This window comes from Platalea leucorodia, assembly GCF_965183815.1.
Source record: "Platalea leucorodia genome assembly, chromosome: 5".
In the NCBI taxonomy this organism is placed as follows: domain Eukaryota; kingdom Metazoa; phylum Chordata; class Aves; order Pelecaniformes; family Threskiornithidae; genus Platalea; species Platalea leucorodia.
Window position 1 is genome coordinate 70,325,120 of NC_138827.1, and position 18,760 is coordinate 70,343,879.

At 46.0% G+C, this 18,760-nt stretch overlaps 1 protein-coding gene across 4 annotated transcripts in view; it reads right to left on the reverse strand.

The window, feature by feature from the left end:
- ANKRD44 (ankyrin repeat domain 44) overlaps nt 1–18,326 on the reverse strand; it is a 146,354-nt gene extending 128,028 nt beyond the window's left edge. For all 4 annotated transcript variants that reach the window (XM_082314589.1, XM_082314587.1, XM_082314588.1 and 1 more), the window contains exon 1: nt 18,217–18,326. In XM_082314589.1, the coding sequence (XP_082170715.1) occupies nt 18,217–18,243 (27 nt within the window). In that variant the 5' untranslated portion in view covers nt 18,244–18,326. The remainder of the gene's footprint in view (nt 1–18,216) is intronic.
- Between the last annotated feature and the right edge of the window lie 434 nt (nt 18,327–18,760).

Genomic DNA, 18,760 nt, shown 5'->3' on the forward strand with positions numbered 1-18,760 from the left:
ATCTGCTGTGTATAGATATCAGCTCTTAACTCTCTTAAACCGCTATTCCTTTCAGCTGGAATTTATTATAAATGTAAAAAGAAGCCAAATATATCAAACCTTTAAAATCCATACAGCAGCAGAAATTCTGGTTTGTCCAGTGGCAGCCCGAAGAATACAGTATTCAAAATTCTGAATATTTAACAAATATTATGTTAACTTGTGCATCTGGCAAGCCATTAAGCAAAAAAGTCTTTTTCAAGCAAGAGTTCTGATACTAACAGACCCACGTCACTCTCCTAACATGAAAATTTCCATTCAGTCATCCTTCAGCTATACCAATACGACTGAAATTCCCTGAACAGACAGCTCTTCTAGACCTATTAAAAAGAAAACATCACTTTATCTCTCTCCCTTCCACTCATTCATCTGTCTTGTAACACGCTGGAAATATTTGTACTGGCATACAAGAAAGCAACTATAGTGAACCATTTAAGGATTAAAAATGCTTCTGAATAGAAGAGTCAGTATCTACAAGCCATTGCTACCTTATAATGCTGTGTAGATTCAGACGCTGTTAAATTCCTTACATATTTAAAAGGATACTTTAGAGTACATTTATTTTCCCTCAGTTTTACAGCTTTCATTAAACTAGACAATGGCATATTTTTTCCCCCTTTGCATGCTGAAACTGGAATTGCTTGCCTTGGCAACAAAATCCTGTAATTTCTATTCATGCCAAAAGCGTCTTTCTTCCTGTATCACTGACCAAGTTTGCTGCAGCTATGGCAAGAGCTTGATCAGAAAGCTATATTGCTGGCATAAAGTGAAGAGCAGCCTTCCGAGAGCCTGCAAAGAAAAGAGTCACAGAAAGCCAGCGGTGAAGAGACAGAGCGTTCTTTTATCAGCTTCCCAATTTAGAAACAGCCAGAAATTGCCCAGGTGTCAGCCTATCTCATCACACTCGTATGAGGAACAAGCCTAGCACTTACTGTTCCTCCTGTGGCTAGCACGGTTAGCAGAAGTCCAGGGCCTTTATGGGGTTGTTTCTGCAAGTATTGTGAATGTAAGCTTCAGAAAGAGTGCACAAAGTCCCATTTCCCTGAACGGAGTAGAAAAATCAACAGCAGAGACTTCACTTCTCAGAAATCCTGACCTCTGCCATCCCAGAGACTTCTGGGAACAAGACATTTTATGACTTCTCCACATTATGCTCTTCTTCCTTCTCTTATACTATCAAAAAGGCTGTATGCCATTAAATGCAGGGAAGTTCAAATGCTGCTGAAATTTGGGGGACCAGGATGCAGCCCACTGTACTTAGGGATTTAAAACATGAACCGACTATAACAAATGGTATTGTAGTTTCAAAATCTGAAATAATGCCAGTCTTCCCATCACTCTGAATCTTTGCAAGAAAAAAGTAAAGATATGGGCCCTTCATTAGGATGAACATTTGTTTCCATGCTTCTTTGTGGTTTTCTTTTTTTAATTACCTTAACATCCTCTAGGTGCCTATAAATCTGCTGTCCAACAATTTGCTTTGTATACTTCACAATGTTGGCATTACACTGACTAATTCCCTGGCTCCTCACTTCCCCCCTTTTAAAAAAGGCATAACATTTGTCTATCTCCAGTCCTGTATTTTCCCCGTCCTTCACAGACTCAAAAATAATCTTTATAAGATTTCACATTGCTATGGCTATTTCACATTTTAATTTTTCAGTCTTTTCTAATTGTGTCCACTGTTTGCATACCTTCCACATCATGTAACAGATCTTTACTATCATTTATCATTGTCTTCAACTTACATCTATTTTATTTACAAAAACATTTCCATTTTGTTTAAAGAGAAAAAATATGGGCTGTTTGTAAGGCCAAAAAGAATGGGGAAAGTCTCTTCAGAAATGTATGAAACGATGAGCCACAAATGATACCTAAAACTATTTGAGAACTGACTCTTGGTTTTACTGCCATCAGCTCCAGTTTTTTTGGTGGTGTTAGGAGAAAATGATCCTAGTTCTTCTGAAGCTAAGAATGAAGGGGATGATGAAACTTCAGCGGAGATCCAAGGGATTTTGACCAGCACACCCAGGGGAAGGACTGCTGCAAAGGGAGCTTTAACCCCTACCTTTCATCCAACTCCACAGCACTGCAGATACCGTGGCAGTGTCAAGAAAGGAAAAGAGAGACTGTGCTGAAAACATAAAAGGGGGGGAAATGGAGCAGTAACGTCCAACATTTAAAAGTCCTCTGTGACACAAGCTGGGGACAGGGGAAAGCACAGACCATCTTCCATCAGGCTCTGAAAACACGAGGGGTGTGAGGGAGGAGAAATTGTGCTGGCATATGGGCAAGAGAGAAAGGGCTCCTCAAAACAAGGAATAATAAACATGGCTCTAAAGAAAACCATGGTTGAGACAACTCAGAAATCCAAAAAAATTTATGTTAAGGGTCTATACATGCACTATGTAGTGCATATGTTTAAACATATGTATGTTGGACCATTGGCCATAGTACTAAAATGGAATAGTTGTCATTCATATTAGCTTAATACAGTATTGCCCATTCATTGGATTTCATCCCCTGCAGCTCGTGACATACTAGGCACAAGTCTGAATTTGAGAAAGTGTTACGTACCTAACCGAAGCTGCATTTCTGACTGCGCTGTCTGGACGGCAGCTGGAATACAGGATGAGCCACCAGAGTCAGTAGGAGCCATGCCAGCCAGTTAAAGAGGCAGCTGGATGGGAGAGCGGAAAAGTAGGAACGCCAGGCCATAACCACTAGCTACACTTTGGGGTTAATAAGACGAGGTGTCAGTTGACTGCTGTTTCTCAGATTGGGGAGAAAAAAACCAAGAACAGTTGTTTTTCCATCATTTAAGAATTATTGCCTCCCTTTGTATCAAATACAGAAGCTGTGTGGCTGTGGCAGAAAAATCTCATTTGCAGAAGAGAGATTAGCTGAATCATCACTTTCTTCTGCCTTGAGATCTAAAGTGAAAGCTTCTTCCTCTCTCCCTCCTTTCCCCACTCCCAGGCCCCCATAATTAGCTCATCGTGATAAACTGTTAAGAGCATTCCATTACACTTTATAAATGAGGATGAATATGGGGAAACCATTTGTTTCGGTAGATGGAGGAGGCAAGTAAAACACCTGCTTCGCTACTCAAAGCAAGAGATCATTACATAAAAACATAAAGAGCGGTTAAAATCTTTGAAGTCTCCTAGCCCTAAAAACATTATACCAATAAAAGTAGGCATTAATAGGCAGTACATTTTCAGCCACAGTAAGGCAGAAGGAAGGGTAAGATTCAGATTATATATGTTTTACTCATCTATTTCTGGCCCTATTTGGTCACCATATCTTGTGGCACTGTACACAGCTATTCTTGTATTAATGATTTACTAAATGGGACTCTCTAATTAAGACTAATAGCCCAGGTGGCAGAAAGAGGGAAGAAGAGGAAGGATTACATGTAACTGCACTTACTTAAAAAAAAAAAAAAAAAAAAAAGAAAAGAAGAAAAAAAAAAAAAAGAAAGAAAGAAAGAAAGAAGAGTATTTGTACTATACCTCTAAGTTAAATTAACATCAAGAATAAAACCAGGGCATATGAAGTCTTCTAACTCAGGAGGCTGTACATACCAGCAGTAAGAAAACAAGACCCGGTTGCTTTCTCTCTCATTTCTCTCATACTGGAGCCGCTCAAACTCTTCAAACTGGCTGTTACTGGGCATTGCTGTTGCAAAGCTTAAAGCGGAGTGCTCAGACCTTCGAATTCTTCTGTGACACAGTCTACAGTGACGGCAGATACAAAAGTGGTTCAAAGGCCATCAAAAAGCAGGTAAGACAGATGATTAAAAATGTACAATCCCAGGTTAGAAATCCATCCTTCACATTAATATGCACACTGACCCAACAATAAAACAAACCAACAAAATTATGGTCAGCGTCACTCAGAAAGGCCGAGCCAATTTCATACTTCTAAACACCACATATTCAGGAAAATTACAAGATCTGTTTGGAGTGTGGAGGGGTGAGTGGTACAGAGATGGAATGCTTTTCTCTCTGAAGGTGTACTAAATATTGTTCATTTTACCCTTTTTGGGCTATCTTTAAACTATTAAAAAAAAAACACCACAAGAAAAAAAAATCCTGTATAAAGTCCAAATGAGAGCTGATGAGTAGAACTCTTAATTATCACATCAATTCCTAATTTCCTGGGCAGTCCTACAGGATTAACTTGACCAAAATCATTGTTGCAAGAGCCCTTTGTATTTCCAGTACTCCAGCAGTCCTCCAAGGGCTTGCTTCCACCTTCCCCATGAAGGTGACGGAAAGCCTAAGTGACACAGTGACACAGCTAAGGTCTGCCAGAGCATCAGGGCCGCAGAAGGAAACGACCCGTGGGACCAGTCTGCGGAGCCCACTCACCTAGAGGAAACATTGCTCCCTCTTCAGCATCAGTTTTGAGGGAGAATTCTGTGGGAACGAGCCAGATATCACACAAATCAAACATTTTCAGCCTGTAGCACTACAGAGATCCAGGCAGTTCTGTGCGGTGCTTCCTGCGTAAGCAGCACAGTTAATTAACTCTGTGTTGATTAATGGTGCTCTCTCACATCAAGAATTTATTGAGTCTGTTATTATATACAAGGTCATAATTGCCAAACAGCCACAGCTAAATATGATTCCTTGCAATCTACTCCTTAAGCATCATAATGTAAAATTAATTGGTACTTGTTTGTTAATTAATATGAAATATTTTAAGTCATGCACCATAAAACATACCACTGGTATGCTCTTTTCTAAACAGCCATGAATGAACAGAACTATTTTAATACCTCGGGAAGAACCTCCTCTTTTGAATCAGAGTAGGATGGGGGGTGTCTTTGTTCTTTGTAGTGGGGCTTTTCTGCGCTCAGGCACTTACCAAAAGAGCTATTCTCAAATAATTTAGTCAGCAGTTATTCTGCTTCTACGGTGCATTAAGACAGACTAGCAAAAGACATTCTTATGCAAGACTGTGAGCGCCCACACCAAAATATCTATTCAGAATAATTATTTTGGAGTAGCTGTTTCAGTAAATTTCCAAGCACAACTGAGATCAGCTCACAGCAAATGATCTAACTTCGCCCCAGGGTAGCAACAAAGATCAAAAAGACACTTGAACTCCTTTGTTCTTTCTGGGATCTTTAAATCCAGGGTTAGCCTCTGTTTAGGGAAAGGGCTGGCAGCATAACAAAGCAGATCCCCACTGTGAAAGAAAAGCCCACAGGTTGTATCCCTAATCCTAAGGATGGGGAAGCAAATGCTTTGCACAGATGTGCCCCCTTCCCAGCAGCCAGGACCCGGGCAGCCACTGCCAATAAAGCTACGCCGGCTTTGACCAACCCGTGGCAGTCCCCCCCATCTCAAGGCAAGCCAGCCCACGGGCCTGCCTGGCGGCAGAGCGAGAAACCAGAGAGAGTGTCTCAAGCCTGGCTCTGCCACGCAGGTAGGGAGAGCACCGGGTCCCAGGAGCCCACCGGGGAACAGACCCTCGCTCCTGCAGCCTCACCCACGCCCCCAACCAAGTAAAGCCCCTTCTATTTATATTTCTCCAGGCAGTTTTAGTTACCCTCTAAGGGCTTGTCGGTAATGCAACCCTTTTCTTCAACCACATGTGTTTCCAAAAAAAGGGGCATGGGCAGCATAAACTAGGTCTGACTGGTTTTTAAACTCGTTTAAAGCAGACCTCTGCAGAGAGATGGCTTTTGCGTTGATTCCGCTTGTCATGCTATGAACACTGGGGATCAGCACAACTCTACAGGGAATACAACGCGCATGAACATATGCGGTAAGACACAAGTAACCAAGCTCACCTCTGGCTGAGCAAACTGTTTATCCCTCTGTAGAGAGAATTACCTTATTGGTGAAATATCTACCGTGGCTTAAAATTATTACTGCATGTGTTCAAGGTGCAATTAACATATTAGCTTAACACTTTGTTAAAAATACGCAAAAATCTGGACTGTTTTCTCTCCAAGCCTACTGCTTGAAAGCAAACAAAATACACCAACAGAAGCAGTGTCAGAAATGAAACAATCACTCTTTCCCAAGTGCAACGTTATTCCTGGGATTGCATCCACATAGCTGAAGCACAGTTATTTACACAGCACTTATTTTTGATGCTCCAATATCCCAGTGAGCAGCCGTGCAATTCAATCCAGCAGACTCTGAACAGTTCAGTCATCTCACAGGACCAGATAATACATGAAGAGATTTTATTACTTCTGTGGGTCAGAGCCTTCCCTTTTTGCTGGGTACTGGACACAGCTGTAAAGAGGCACTAGATGAAAGCTTGCCTCATGCTAGAGCTTTTTGGAGGTAGAATATAAAGGAGCAAAGCTTAAGGCACCGAATTACATCTGCTTGTCCACCTCCTTTTAATTTTTGTCCCTACAACAGAGGAAACTGAAAAATTCTCCAGACAACTGTCTGAAAGTCTGCAGGTCTTTAAAGACCTCTTTTAAAGTGCTGGAGACCGTGTGTCTGCACAGAGTCATCTATAAGGAGTCACACAAGTGTTTTCAGACAGTTGTCTGGAGTTGTCTTCAGCCGGCCCTGCGGGAACAAGAAGTGCTGAAGATCACGTGCCTGCTCTGCGGTTTGCCGTCGTTTGTGTCTCCTTTTCCAGGCAGCTCTCTGGTAAATCACATACCTGCCTTGGAGGGCATGAAGCACTCATAAAAAAACATTAAAGATATGCAAACTCTAGCCAGGAACAGGAACCAGGAGATCCTAAATGCAATCCCTGATTAATGTGAAAGCTGTGCCTATTCCTGTAGGAAGAGGCTAACAGCGAGGTTCGCTGTAACCAGCTGCCCCAGGTAACTGCACCTGCAAAGCCAGGGCGCACGGGCGCTCCTGGGCAGCGCGATCTCCCCACCAACAGCGGGAGCATCCTCAGGGACTCGGGTCCGGATAGTTCACTCTCTGAGCTACCTGGAGATACAGGCTACGTGGCTGTGTGAGCTAGCCTTACCCTTCTCTGTGGAGGAGGACAAATCTGTTCAGCTCCATTTGCTCCCATTTGCAGAGAAAAAATTACACTTCTCTGGGTAGCAGGAGTGATGTGCAAATTTGCCAGTCTTCATGAAAATGCTTCTAAAAGGAGCACCCTCTTCTAATTAGAAACTAGATTATATGTCTTTAAATATTTACATGTAATAAACAAAACTTAGTGAGAAGACTGCTCAGTTCCAGCCTGACATGAAATGGACCTTGTGTGAACATACCCAAAGGGCACCATCTGATTCACTGACGGGAAGTTTTCGTATTTGAGAGGCTATCTCCATTTCTCTGAACCCACCCAGCTTCGTGTATGTGCTCTGTGACCAAGAGTCACACAATCCTGGATTATTGGGACATTTAGTCTAAACAAGTGGCACTGATACACGACAGGCTGATCTCACTTTTACCGTGTGCACTGCCAGAATACAACACTAAGCCTATGACACAGGATTAGTGACCAAAGACAGCCACCCACTGCAATCAGCCAGAATAAACCTTTACCTACCAGATGACCTAGAAACCATTTCCTAACATAGCATTTTCTCTTAAGCAGCACCAATGCTGATTTTACCCTTTATAGAACAAATACCTAAATAAACTACATGTTCATTGAATTTAATACTGTGCTATGAAACTGCATGCCACCGTTCATTTCTCATCGTGCAACATCATAAGATTGGCATCAGCCCACACGGTAAACAGTGTTAAAACAACTCGCAGGGAGGAAGGCCACCGCTGTGAATCAGCCACTGGAAGAGGTAAATCAGGATTTGGCTCTTGCTCTGTCACCCGCTCCCTTCTCAGCCTGACCTCAGTCAGAGTTTCTCTGCACCCCAGTTCTCCCACTGCAAACCAAGGTAACGACCACCTTCTCTTGACAGTGCCATCAGGCAGGAGCACTGTGCCTCTGGCTACTCATTGCCTGCCTCCTCCTAGCATCCCTCGCCATCTCTGCCTTGGCTCCACAGGGCAGCTCTTCCCACTCCTTCTCCCTCTCCCCCACCTCTAAAGCCACCTTGGCAGCTTCTTAAAAAAAAAAAAACACCTCAGATTTGCCTCCAGCCAAGGGTATCCAAGCCACAGGCTCCACCTGCAGAAAACCCCACCAGAAGCAGGGACGCATCTCCTACCAGAGAAGCGGGATTACGCACAGAGCTCAAGGATCAGGGCTTGTTTATATTAAAAGAAAGAAATTTCCTCATACTAGGCTTGATTCATGCCGAGCGGGATGCAGCAGGATCACTCACCTAAGTGCACTCCTCTCAAACAGAGGCAATGGCTGCAGGATCTGGCACACCGCATTTACTCGGTTGGTAGAGCCCTTTGGAAACATTCCTGGAGTCAATGACTAAATAAGTCCCTCTCTTGATTTTAAATCGGAGATAAATGCTGCATGTCGCATTGGCAATCACATTAAAGCAGCTGTAAGCACAAAGACAATATGGGGTATTTCAGGCCTTTGTTCTCCCATTTTTACCCTTGGCATGTTAAACAACTAAAGAACACACTGAGCAAATCAGTGTTTTACCAGATAATACTGCAGGCTTCTAGCTTCAAAATCCCAGGCTCCCTGCTGGCACCAGTTCACGTGGCAAGAGGGCTAGCTCAGGCAGAGACACCAGCCCAACTTGGTGGCCTGTGGACCCAGCCTCCTACTGCCTACAAGGCCCAACAGCACAGGCACGGCTTTGCTGTGCTGCCTTATTGCACAGAAGACAAAAGAAATAACCTTTATTAAAAAAAAAAAAACACACCTAGGAAGGCAAGAATGAAAACACTAGTGAAAAGGACACGTTGTTCACCTTTTTCTATCATAAGGATGGAAAAAATGAACTTTATACATAGAAACACAGAAAGGCAGGTGCTGCTACCAGCATGTTACTATAAATACAAAGCAGCTTCCCCATATTCCTGCAAAGCTGGTCTAGATGCGATGCAGCCAAAAGCAAAACTTCATCCAAGGATGAGATTTCAGAAGGCAATCTGCGGCCCTTTCACCTTGGAAAGGCAAGGAGCCTATCATGTTAAAATGACACTATGATAAAATGGGTTATGTTCTCCGTCTGAATGGTACTGCCTACATTATTAATGACAAAATGCACATAAAAGCTTATTAATGTTCACACTAGTTTCCTTTCCCAGAAATGATTTGATCATATTTAGAATGTGAAAACATGTGGATCTAACGGCGCAGTTGACTGCTGTCTTCTCTTCAGTTCATACATTGTGGGTAGCAACACTTGATTTTTACATTTTTATTATTAAATTTCTTCAAGTTACATGCTCTCTACTGCTGGTAATACTTCCTTTACAGAGACATCAGTCAGAGGTATGCAACTCAGTAGGTACCAAACAACTATTTCGCTAAAAGCTTTTGCATGGACAAAAGACATTTGATGAAGCCACAAGTCTGTAAAATTACAAAGGCAGCAAGATGGGGAGAAAACAGGTCATATAATGAGATCACAAAATATACCAGAATAGAAATGGTAATGCTTAAACAGCAAATTATTCATCACTAGCGATTATTTGCAGACTTTCTGTGTCGTTAAGGATATCAACATGTGGCCCTTGGAGCAATCCTACCCATACATAATTCAATAGTACAAGGGTTTTTCATGAGAAACCAACTCCTTTATGCAAAAAAACTACAGCCTTAGCTCAGTAAATAGATGCCGTCAGGTACATCTGTTAAGACCGTGTGCAGAAGTCCACCATTACGGTTTTGCTTACTTCCTCATAAAGATGCAGTAGCATGCAGCTGCGAGGAGGAAGCGAGGGCTTTGCGAGGGCATTCTCCCCAAGTATTCTTTTTAAAATAAGAAAGCAAGCCACTACAAATAATTCCAGCACAAAAATGCGTGTCCGTACATAAAACCAGATCGTAACACAAAGTACAAACACCAACCAGACAAGCCTACGTTAGGCTAGGAGGTTCAGCACTGCATGGCAGAAACAGATTAAACAGCCTCCATTTTTGGTTGCACATCTGCAGCCAGGAAAGACTTTTTCTTCCCCCAAAAGCAAAATATATGCAAATGACTGTCATCAAAAAGCACATACCTTTTCAGAATGTCACAATTACCTAGCCACAACTAAATGTTGTAATTTGTTGACCAACTCCTTGCAAACTTCAATAATGACCTCAAACCCTTGGATAAAACGGCAAAATAATTTCCCCCCTTTAAACGTAATTTTGTAATGCTTTGATTCCCACCCATCACCAGGCTGAAGGGCTCCAACAGCATGCTGCTACATGTTCCTTGTGCAGCAATTAAAACAAAGCTGAAGCCACAAACAGCAGCTGTGGGAACTTTCCAGCCCAAGCTTTCCAGCTAACAAAAAAAGTGACAAATGTCGAACACATACTTCTGGAAAAAAACCTGTTAATTTAAAAATGGAAACAGCTGAAAATGCAACTTTTTCATCTAATAAGCATTTAAACTAAATGGTTAAAATACAGAGGTATTCTGCCAGCAAGTTTAGCTCACCTGTATGTTCTGTAACATACACAGGCAGCAATATGTGAAGCGGCGCATTCAAGAAAAGCAGGAATAAAAACCAGAAGCAATAGTCAACATTATCAGAATATAGTTTGAAACATTTGCCTAATAGGCTTATACCTACAATATCTGGCTCCTGTAGGCATCTGATGACACTAGAACATGTATTAGTACCATTGAAAGAAAAAAAAAAAAATTCTACACAACAGCGATTAAAAAGATGCCTAAAAACATAATATGCTGAAGCATTAATTATTTTGTACAAATATTGCCCAAGCCTGCAGACAGCCTGAAACGATAGCTCCTAAAGAGTAAGCTGCTCATTTCTCAAGCAAAGAGTCAGAGATGTGCTGATCCGGGGGACAATTTAGGAAGAGGAGAATGTGCTTGGCCCGGCTCCTCCAGGTGAACACCGGGCCAGCACGGGGAAACCCTTCCCGTCAGCACCACATCCCAGAGCCTCTGCCTCTCCGGCAACGAACAAGCAGGATCAGCTACACCCAGACCTCTAGAAACAACCCTTAAAAGTTTTCTTTGCTGGCCTTCAGGGATTTGCCCCCGAGACGGGTGTGTGACCGACAGCACTGGCACAGTGCCATTGATGGAGCAGCACTGGCTCAAAACCATGCCCAGGAGAGCTGCAGCGCGAGCAGCCGCCACGTTCAGCGACCACCTAGCTCCAGCTTGGGCACTTTTATTCCCGTATCACAGAAATCATCTGCCCACCCTCGAGCAAGGATCCAGATAAAAATACCACCCTGCCCGAACCAAGCCGTTACACAAGCGCCCAAGCTGGGAGGAACATTTATTTCTCTACTAAACGTAGCCATGACAACCACATCTTCATCTAAGAGATGAGCAGGAAGAGGTCATGAGGCACTTGTCATGCAGGGATAAAAAACCACACCTCAAGTGCACACAGGAGAGTAAGTTTTGCTGGATGCCATCTGCAATTCAAGAAAACCAACATCCTAACATGACAGGCACACACCCCCTCAAAACAGCCCAGGCATCTAGGTGCAACCATTGCAAAACTCTTACAGTATTACCAAACAGCAAACTTCTGGAGGATTTCTCTGCTACATAAAAAAAATATAAATATAAAAATATAAATATAAATATAAAAAATATAAATATCTGTGGTGGACTTGAGCACGCTACACCACTCCAGAAATTCTCCTGATTAAAGTGGTTCTTGTTTACCTTGAAACAGGCTACAAAACTATCAGAAAGTGATACTTATTGCAGAAGCCATGACCAAAAAAAGCAAGCCGCTTCCTTTTCAAGCCTGTATCTTGCTCTCTTTGGTGACTCAAAGCTTTCCCCCCCGCCCCTTCCTCTGAACAGGACCATCCCTGGAGGCATTTAGAAGATGTGTGGGGACATGGTTCAGTGGCGGCCTTGGCAGCATTAGGTTTACAATTGGACTCAATGATCTTAAAGGTCTTTTCCAACCTAAATGATTCTATGATTCTACGATACCGTGTGTCAGAGCTCAGGTGCCATCTATACGAGACAGCAGCGACCATCATTCCTACAGGTCTGAACAAGGGCAGGAATGCTGGTACATCCCCTTTTTTCCCCAAAGTTTTTGTTTTATTTTAAAATGCACAGAGCCATGTCTCGCAGTATGTATGGCATGCCTAGGAGCATCACGGTTCTAGAAAGCCAATGGCTGCCGTGGTGGAGTTATTTTGGTCCACCTACGTTTTCATTTCACAAGAAATATGAAACACTATTGTGGGCAAATTCCTCCTTCTTCCTTTCCCACAGTTACCTTTGTTTTGTGGCTACCTGAGTATTTTGTACTAAAATGGATTATCTCTTCCTTGCTGTGAGCCCTTTCAAAAACACTTGGCAGCCTCCAAATTAACATACACCTTAGCATTATCTACCAACAAGATGAGGAGGGGAGGAATCATGGGACCTCGTGCCATTCAAAATTAACCCGCCAGCTGGCTGTGGCCACGGGGCACAGGTTCATTACTCCTATTTTATACAGCAGATTCAGGGGCATCTTCTCAGATGCTTTTACTTGTCAAAGAGAAAGGATACACAGAAAGACAGTCTTGTCAATTGAATGATTCTGAAATAAGTTAAAGACACACCATCGTTTGGAAATGTAATTGGTTTTGTTAGGAGATTATTTGTTACTGTTGTATTCATTTTGGTTTTAAGTGTATTCAGACGCAAGTCCAGCCTTTGCCCCGCCGATTTTTATGATCTTTAACATCTGTTTAAAATTATTGAAACATCTGTTTAATGCTGTTTCTCTGTGACCATAATAAAAAGCATCCTGATGGTCAGTGGAGAACTGTCAAACACAGGAAAACATTTGGGAAAGGGAGGGAGAGAGATGGTCCTTTCAGTTCTAGTCACACTGCATTACTCTCAGCAATCAAGGACAACAGGGAAAATACCAGGAGACAGGATGAGGTTTTGCAGTTAATAGCAGCCTAAGTGCACACGCTAACCGTTTATCTGGGCTTCATTACCCTTATGCATGCATATGCATGCTTGTAAGGGTAGCCTAAAAATAATTGCTGTTTTGTACGTACAGGGCTTGAGCTGGTGACACTGAAGTCAGGGTAAATTTTGACCCCTCAGGTGCACTGGCTCAAGGCTAGACAGAGCCCTTGTCTGTCTCAGATTTATAGCAAGCTTCCCACCAAATTTGGCAGTGCAGGCATAAAAACACTAAGCACTACATCTCTTAAAAGTAGCTACGCAGGCTTCACCTCTAGGTAACTTCCCATTTTATTTTCGTTTATAGAAAACATTGTCAGTATCTTTCAAAGACAGAATGATACATTTCCCCTGTAAACATGCATAACTATAATCAACAACTAGGCAGGGGAGAGCTGGCATCAGCCTCTGACAGACACCAACAAGCAGGACGTCCCCACGCAGGAGCCGCTCCGACCGTCGCTGCCCCCGACGCAGCACGATGGCCGCATTCGTGCCGAGGCGTGCGAAGGCAACTCGGTCTGCGCAGGCAGAGAGCTGGCATCCCAAATCAAACACAGCCACGCACAGAGTGGCTTCGTTGGCTTTGAACAGGACGAAGAGGACAGTTAGCTACAGAGACAACCTGCTGGCCTGTGGGCACTGCTGGCAGGCCTGCAAGGAGGGCCTCAGCTGGCAAGGCAAGCCTGGAAATGAGATGGAGACACTACGGAAACTTAGATTCTTCCAAAATAATTTTCCAAAAGCTAACTTACAGAAGTTTACCTAGAGAAATATTTTAAGATACTTTACCCTCTCAACAGAGTGCTGACAGGAGCAATTGTCTGTGTTTGCTGCCCAGAACCATCAATGGAAACCCTGAAGATTTCCCACACTCAGCAGGACTTTGACTAACAGGCTTTCTCTTGAGAAGTCTGCAAGTGGCAAACAAATAGTTCTCAAGGAACCAAGCAAGCATGAAGAATAAGCTGTGCAAAGAACTGCCGGCAGCGGGCAGGGAGAGCACCCTGCATCTGCTGGTTACTCAGAGGACAGGAGAGAGGTGGGTCCCGGCAACGACTTAACGCTCAAAAAGCAGCCACAAAAGTCAAAAACCAATCGATACTTTCACCCTTAAGAGAGCTTTGGCAAAGGGGAAAGGAGACTCAGGAGAATGAGGGAAGGGCAACTCAAAATAAAGGGAGGGATGAAGAGGTGCAGCAAGCAGGTTTCCTCAAACAGCACCCAAGGGGCACAGCAAGGGGTTTCATGCCCCAAAACACCTGCAGAGCCAGGCTCGAGCTGCGGCCGCTCAACTCACACCTGAAAGCCTCTGGCCACCCACTTGTTGAAGCACTTGTCTTCTGCTCCTTCTGAACTCTAGCTTAAATGCAAAGGCTTTTCTCACATATAACTGCACCCTCACATAATATAAAATACTAACACTTATCAAAATGGAAAAGGTACAACCAATAAACTGGATGGGGAACAACACAGCAATAACTCCTGGAACTGAAAAAAAATTTTTTTTTCAGTCCTTAAAGCAATTTGCATGCTTGCTGTAATCAACATTCACTGAAGAGATGGTGAAAAAAAGGAATGGATTAAAGTTTTAAGTTTTGGAGTAAGCTTTGCAATATTTGTATATGACAACTGAAATATTTAGAACATCAGAACGTCTACAACTGCACAGACGCACCACTACAGACAAAGATTACAATCCTAGGCATTTAAGTTTTATGAATTATCTTAGGTTGTTTTCAGCTTAACAGTCAGTCATTCAAAAATGGCTAGCGGGGGGTTACTGAGGAAAGCAAGGCCTGGAAGAAATTCATGCAGAAACGAATGACGGTAGAATACACTTCCTGTGGTTAAATGATTTAAGGGTTTCTCAAGGCCCGACTGATGAGCTAGCAATTACCATCACTGGAAGCAAATTAACCTACACTAATGCTAAACTCTTAAACTAAGCTCTCCTGCCTAAGGAGTGAATGCAGCCAAAAGTACCGATAATCTCTTTGAAGGATTAAGCATAGCACTACCTTAGCACCTTTCAGCTATATCTAAAAAGAAGCAACAGTGAAAGCCTGCCTGTCTTCAAAGCCTGTATGAGAAACGGAGTGATTAATTTCTCATCTGTCTGAACGCTCCGCGCGTTAGATGCGATTGGTAAGATTAGATGTGGTTGGTAAGAGAAGCCAAGAATGGAAGCAAAGAGGAAAGAGGTTACTCAGAGAAACGCACGTTTAAACTCTCTTGGTGGGGGTTCTCTAGTCTTCATAGAATCATAGAATGGTTTGGGTTGGAAGGGGCCTTAAAGATCATGCCCATGCCATGGGCAGAGACACCTTCCACTAGACCAGGTGGCCTTGAACATTTCCAGGGAGGGGGCATCCACAGCTTCTCTGGGCAACCTGTTCCAGTACCTCACCACCCTCAGAGTGAAGAACTTCCTCCTTATTTCTAATCTAAATCTAGCCTCTTTCAGTTTCGAGCCATTACCCTGTCTTCTCCTACACAAAGCTCTCCTCACTGGTCAAGAAAGTCATGGATCCAGAGGAAAGCACGTGCTACAGAAATCACAATGACAGGCAGAGGAGAGAGCTCTCGGTTCAGAGTCAACCTCCCTCGAGCATCGCAACTAAGACCTGAACCAGACTTCACACTCAGTGCACAAAAAGCAGCCCACGCTCACAGCAGCTCAAGTCCTGACCGCTGCAGGTACGCGTGGTACGCAGTGTCCTACGTACTGTAATTCTCATTGCAGGAGACTGCAAGCACGCGGACTGCTGTGGCCTCTGGTGTTTAAGCAAAAGGAAACGGTTTCCTGAATCGCTGCAAGTTATCGCTGCCACAATTGCCTCGATCCTCAAGAGCAGGAAGAAATGCAGAAGGAGCCTGCTCCTGCAGCCTCAGTGAGTCTGAGCACGGGCAGGAGTTGTTACAGGAATGTAAATCCTCCCAGACACATCATTCTTCATCCCAGCTTCACCTCTGTTGTGCCTGGGTCTGTCTATAAACATCCGGGACTGCTGCTGCTGTGCCTCTTTTAGTTAGAGGTGGGCCAGCATTGGGACGGTGCTCTTCAAATCTGATGTAGATGAAAAGTACAGCTTGGCCTGCGGCTGCAGGCTGCGCAACCCCAGTGCCTTGGTTACAGCTGCTCGGGCTGCATGTTGGAAAGGCTCTGCCAGCAACGGCGCTGAATACACAGAAACAGGCACACGTAAACTTCTGCACTCACTTTAAGAGGAAGCACCACAGCCAGCTTTGAACGAATCCTCCCCCTCCCCCAGTTTCTCAGAAGTGAAAGAAAAAGATCTAGTGAAGACACTGAAGAAAATCAAAAGAGATCTGGTAGGATGAGTACAGGTAGACCAACATATCCCTTCATAAATGACAGGGGAGACATACCCACAAAGAAAAACTATCAGCCTGTCATACTGTGTCCCAGGCCACAGCCTGACCAGGAACTACCACGAGCATCCACCAGTATTTTGAGCATTCCCAAAGCAGGCGCGCTGCAGGGGCACAATGGCAGCTCCAAGGAGCCTTGGCCCTCAGCTTTGAGGGTTCTCAGAAGAGAAGGGAGAACGCTAAGACAACAGCCTGTCATTGTTTTTTATAGCAATACAGCCTTCCTCAAGACGTGATCCACTTGACTTAAATCTGTTTTGACTTCTGCTGCTGCTGAAGCAAAATCCCTGCTGCCGAGTTTCAGCAAAGGTTTAAAGACTCTAAAGGCAGTAAATTCAAGGGCTTCATTAAACATGTGAAAAGCCCTGAAATGGTACAATTTTGGCCCCCTGTAACGTATGTATTTTTAATATTAATGCTTGCTGTTTGGCTTTTTAATACACAGATCCTACCTGAATCTCCTTATTTATGAGACTCAGTCTGTGCACCACAGGGTAGTGAAGCCTCATGGTGTGAAACATTTTCTTTGCCAGTCATAAGCACCACATCTAAAGATGAGGATGTTCGAGGGACACGTCAGGAGACAGCCCATAAATACTGCCTTCTGCTACACACGAAAACACGTTAGAGACTGTGCTTGGTCACACAGTGCAGCTTTTACTTTAGAAGCGGCTTTATCCTTTTTTCCTTTCAAAACTCTTTCCAACGTACTATGTAGCGGCTTTGTACATGTGGAAGATTTTCTTAGAAAAGCATAGACAGACTGCGAGCGAAGCTTGTGATCTCCGAGTAAGGGTATTTGGAGAGGGGCTGGCTGCAGACAGTCCTTCTGAACCCAACAGGAAGGTCTGAGGCTTACAGGACACCCACGCTGCAGATCACAGGCAGACCACATTAAATTAAAAATAGCAGATTAAAGCACGCAAAGTGTGTAACAGTTGGTAGAGTATGCGGATAAATTAGGGTGTGGGAGCCATAATATCAATTTACTAAATATTTTTAAATGCTTTTAACTACCAGAGATAAGAAATACTTTAATACTGATTACAGCTGTCTGCCCATTGCTAAATTTAACAGGATCTACGGGTTTGATACCATGGTTTTCCTAGTAGCCTGCGAACAACGGCGACAGCTAAACCGAAGAGGCACTTCCTAAGTAAAAAGGCGACAGGAAAAAATCATTTACGCGTGTGCCACGGCGATGAAACGAGGCAGAAATCCCAAGGAAGGATAAGCAGAGCCGAGGGGCCTTTCGAAACGAGCCAACATCCACTTCCATCCCGGCCCGCCGACGGGAGACGCCAGGATTTCACCGAAGACCCCGGGGCGACGGCGGCCGGCTGGGCTGCGCAGCGGGGGACGGGCGAGCGCCGGCGGCGGGCACCGGGCTGCCGCCGCCGCGACGCCCGGGGAGCTGCGCCCTGCCCGGCCCCGGCCCCGGCCCCGCGCCCCCGGCCCCGGCCCGCCCGCACTCGCCGCCTGCGCGGGCAGAGACAATGTCCGCCGGGAGGCGAAGCGAAGCGCAGCGCGTCCGCGGCGGCTCAGCGGGCGGGGGGCAGCGGGGAGCCGGCACCACACGGCGAGCGGCGGCGGCGCCCCCGGGGAACGCGGCACCGCGCTGCCCCCGGCGCGGCCGCGGCCACGGCCGCCTCCGCTGCGGGCCCCGCCGAGCCCCCGGCTGAGCTGAAGGGCCTCCCCCGGCGGCTCGGCCGCCTCGCACAACGCCGAGCCGGGCCGGGCGCGCTGCCGTGGCAGGCTGAGGCTGAGGGAGAGCCCGCCGCCCCGCTCCCGCCCGCCCGCCCCGCGGCGCCCACCTGGTCGGCGAGCTTGAGCACTGCCATCCTCCGCCGCTCCTCCCGCGCACATGCAGCTCCTGCGACGGGCGGCGAGCGCGCCCCGCGACCGGCGCTGCTGCGGCGGCGGCGGCGGCGGCAGCGGCAGCAGCGGCGGCTCCGCTCCGCGCCGGCGGGGCGGGGCGGGGGCGCGGAGGCCGCCTCGCCTCGCCCAGCCCGGCCCGGCCCAGGAAGCAGGGGCAGGCGGGCCGCCTCGCACGGGCCGCGCCGCCACCGCCGCCTGCCGCCGCCTTTGTTCCCGCCGGCGGCCGGCGCCTGCGGAGCGGAGCGGAGCGCGGGGCCGCCCCGGAGGCTCTCGGCGCCCCCGCCCCGCCGGGCAGCGCGAGGGGCGGCAGCGGCCGGCAGCAGGGGCGGCGCCGCCCGACCGGGCCTGCCCCGCCGCCCGGACCCGCCCCGCGCCCCGGGGGCGGCCCCGAGCGGCGGCCCGGCCCGGGCGGCAGCCGGGGGGCACCTGCCGCCCGCCGCGGGCGGGACCCGGAGGGAGCCGGAGCCGAGCGCCCCCGGC